The sequence below is a fragment of the Budorcas taxicolor genome, chromosome 15 (assembly GCF_023091745.1).
Source record: "Budorcas taxicolor isolate Tak-1 chromosome 15, Takin1.1, whole genome shotgun sequence".
NCBI lineage: Eukaryota > Metazoa > Chordata > Mammalia > Artiodactyla > Bovidae > Budorcas > Budorcas taxicolor.
The window spans coordinates 47,022,152-47,024,931 of NC_068924.1; the positions used below are offsets into that span (position 1 = coordinate 47,022,152).

General features: G+C 44.2%; 1 protein-coding gene across 1 annotated transcript; it reads right to left on the reverse strand.

The window, feature by feature from the left end:
* Nucleotides 1-207: 207 nt before the first annotated feature.
* On the reverse strand, nt 208-1,221 carry LOC128060282 (olfactory receptor 52B6). Its single transcript, XM_052652663.1, has one exon. The coding sequence runs from the start codon at nt 1,216-1,218 to the stop codon at nt 208-210; it is 1,011 nt and encodes a 336-aa protein (XP_052508623.1). The 5' UTR covers nt 1,219-1,221.
* Between the last annotated feature and the right edge of the window lie 1,559 nt (nt 1,222-2,780).

Sequence of the window (2,780 nt, forward strand, 5' to 3'; positions counted from 1 at the left end):
ATTAGAGGGGAATCAGGAGGTATTTGAATAATAGATGGAAGAAAGGGGATTGGCTGTTACTATAGATTTCCAAGTCAAATGTGGATTTGAGTAAAACATGTATTTAATTAATTGGAATATGGATGATAATAACACAGGGATAAATGGAAGATGTAGAGATGAGAAGACGTATAGAAAGGAATTAAGTTGAAGTCAAGTCCGGAGCATTTATTTAGATTCTTTGACAAAAATTGAAAACAGCTGTTTAGCCCCTTCCATAATCTGCTTGGTCCTCACTCCATAAATAATGGGATTGAGCATAGGTGGGATGACCACATAGAGATTGGCCAGGAGGATATGGACATAGCGTGGGATGTGTCTCCCCCCAAACCTATAAGCAAAGACAGAAAAGAGGGCAGGGATGTAGAAGAGTAGGATGACGCAGATGTGGGAGCCACAAGTGCTCAGGGCTTTGGACCGGGCATTTTGAGAGGAGAGGTGGAAGACAGCTCGGAGGATGTGAATGTAGGAAACAGCAATAAGGATGACGTCCAGGCCAGTGGAGAGCAGAGCAGCTGCCAACCCATACCAGACATTGATGGAGATATCAGAACAGGACAGACGGGCAATGCCCATGTGCTCACAAAATGTGTGTGCGATGATATTGACCCGGCAGTAGTGCAGGCGCTTGAGAAGAAAGATGGATGGAAACATGATGATGAAGCTGCGGGCTAGCGTGGCAGCCACGATCTTCCCCACGGTTGTGCTGGTGAGGATTGTGGCATATCTCAAAGGGGAGCAGATGGCCACATAGCGGTCAAAGGCCATGGCCAGGAGGACTGCAGACTCAGCCACAAAAAGGAAGTGGATGAAGAACATCTGAGTTAGGCAGCCATCAAAGGAAATGTGGGTAGAACTTAGCCAGAAGTTGGCCAGGGCTTTGGGCATGGTGGATGTGGAGAGTAAGACATCAGTACTGGCCAACATGGACAGGAATATGTACATGGGCTCATGCAGGCTTGGCTGGGAGAGGATGACACAAATTAAAATGCCGTTGCCTGCCAGGGCAGCTACATACATGGTGCAGAAGGGGATGGAGAGCCAGATGTGTAGGTCCTCCAGCCCAGGGATACCAAGAAGGAAGCAGCCCGCCAGGCGAGTATCAGAGTTGTTCACAGCAGCTATGTTGTTAGCAGACAAAAAGGCCATAATTTTCTGCAGAGATCTCACCTGTGCCATAGGGGAAAAATAGCTTCAGACTTTGTATTTATTAGCAGAGTGCACATAATGGTTTGCAATCAGCCACAAGGTCTGCACACACTCACAGATTCTACAACCATGATGGGTTCTGCACACATGCATATTCTCTATAGAAAAATCACACCCAATATCTGTGCAAAGTACACAGTTCTAGACCCTGTCCACAGACAGTCTCAGTGTCATCATTCAGACCCTCTACCCTATTCGGCTACAAGACTTTCAGGCATCTTCAGAGTTTGAAAACACTGTGGCTCTGCAGTGTGGTGCTATCACCTAGAATATGAAGGAAGGTGTGGAGCTGTGGAGCAATGCTTCTTAAAGTGCCATCCCCAGGCCAGCATCGTCAGCATCACCAGGGATCTTGCAGGTTCTTGGACCCTGCCACACAACTAATGAGTCAGAAACTGGAGCAGCAGTCTCTATTTTAGCAAGATCACAAGGTGATTCTGATTACAGCTAATGTTTATGAACCAATGTTGTAAGAATGTCTTTACTTTCTTCCCTCTCTAGTCTAGATGTCTGTCTCACAGGACTGATAACTTCTCCATCCCAATTAGTTTCTGCCGCATTCTCTGTGAAAATACTCAAACTTCATCTAAATCTAACTGGTGCTTCCCTCAACTCACATAGTCAATTCAGTCGTTCAGTCGTATATGACTCTTTGTGACCCCGTAGACTGCACTACGCCAGGCCTCCCTATCCAACATCAGCTCCCAGAGCTTACTCAAACTCATATCCATTGAGTTGGTGATGCCATCCAACCATCTCATCTTCTGTCATCCCCTTCTCCTCCCACCTTCAATCATTCCCAGCATCAAAGTCTTTTCAAATGAGTCAGCTCTTCGCATCAGGTGGCCAAAGTATTGGAGTTTCAGCTTTAGCATCAGTCCTTCCAATGAACATTCAGGACTGATTTCCTTTAGGATGGACTGTTTGGATCTCCTTGCTGTCCAAGGGTCTCTCAAGAGTCTTCTCCAGCAACACAGTTCAAGAGCATCAATTCTTCGGCGCTCAGCTTTCTTTATCGTCTAACTCTCACATCCTTACATGACTACTGGAAAAACCAAAGCTTTAACTAGTCAGGATGTGAAGAAAATGGCACAATCTTATCAGTGGTCTTTAACATGTTAGACCACCTGCCCCCCTCAGTCCTATTAAATTATTCTCATGACTATACAGCTTTTAACTGCTGCCCAAATTCCTTCTTCTCAGCTGAATGTCCCTCCTACCTAACTGAAACTTAAAGACTGTCAGGAGCCAACTCCTCATCTTATTATTCCAGTCCTGTAAATTTGTCTTATCTCTGTAAGCGTCCGTGTCTCCTTTCCTCCACTCTCAGAGGAAGCAGTGATGATGTCTTTTTTGCACTTCAATATCTCCTCTCTTAGAGCTATATTTTACTTTACTTAGGCGTGAGAAAACTCCCTTATCTATGTATTTGTTTATTTATTTATTTAGAGAGTACAAAGACAATATAAATCAATTATATATATATATATTTTAAATCAATTATATTTTTATACTAGCAGCGAACAACTATA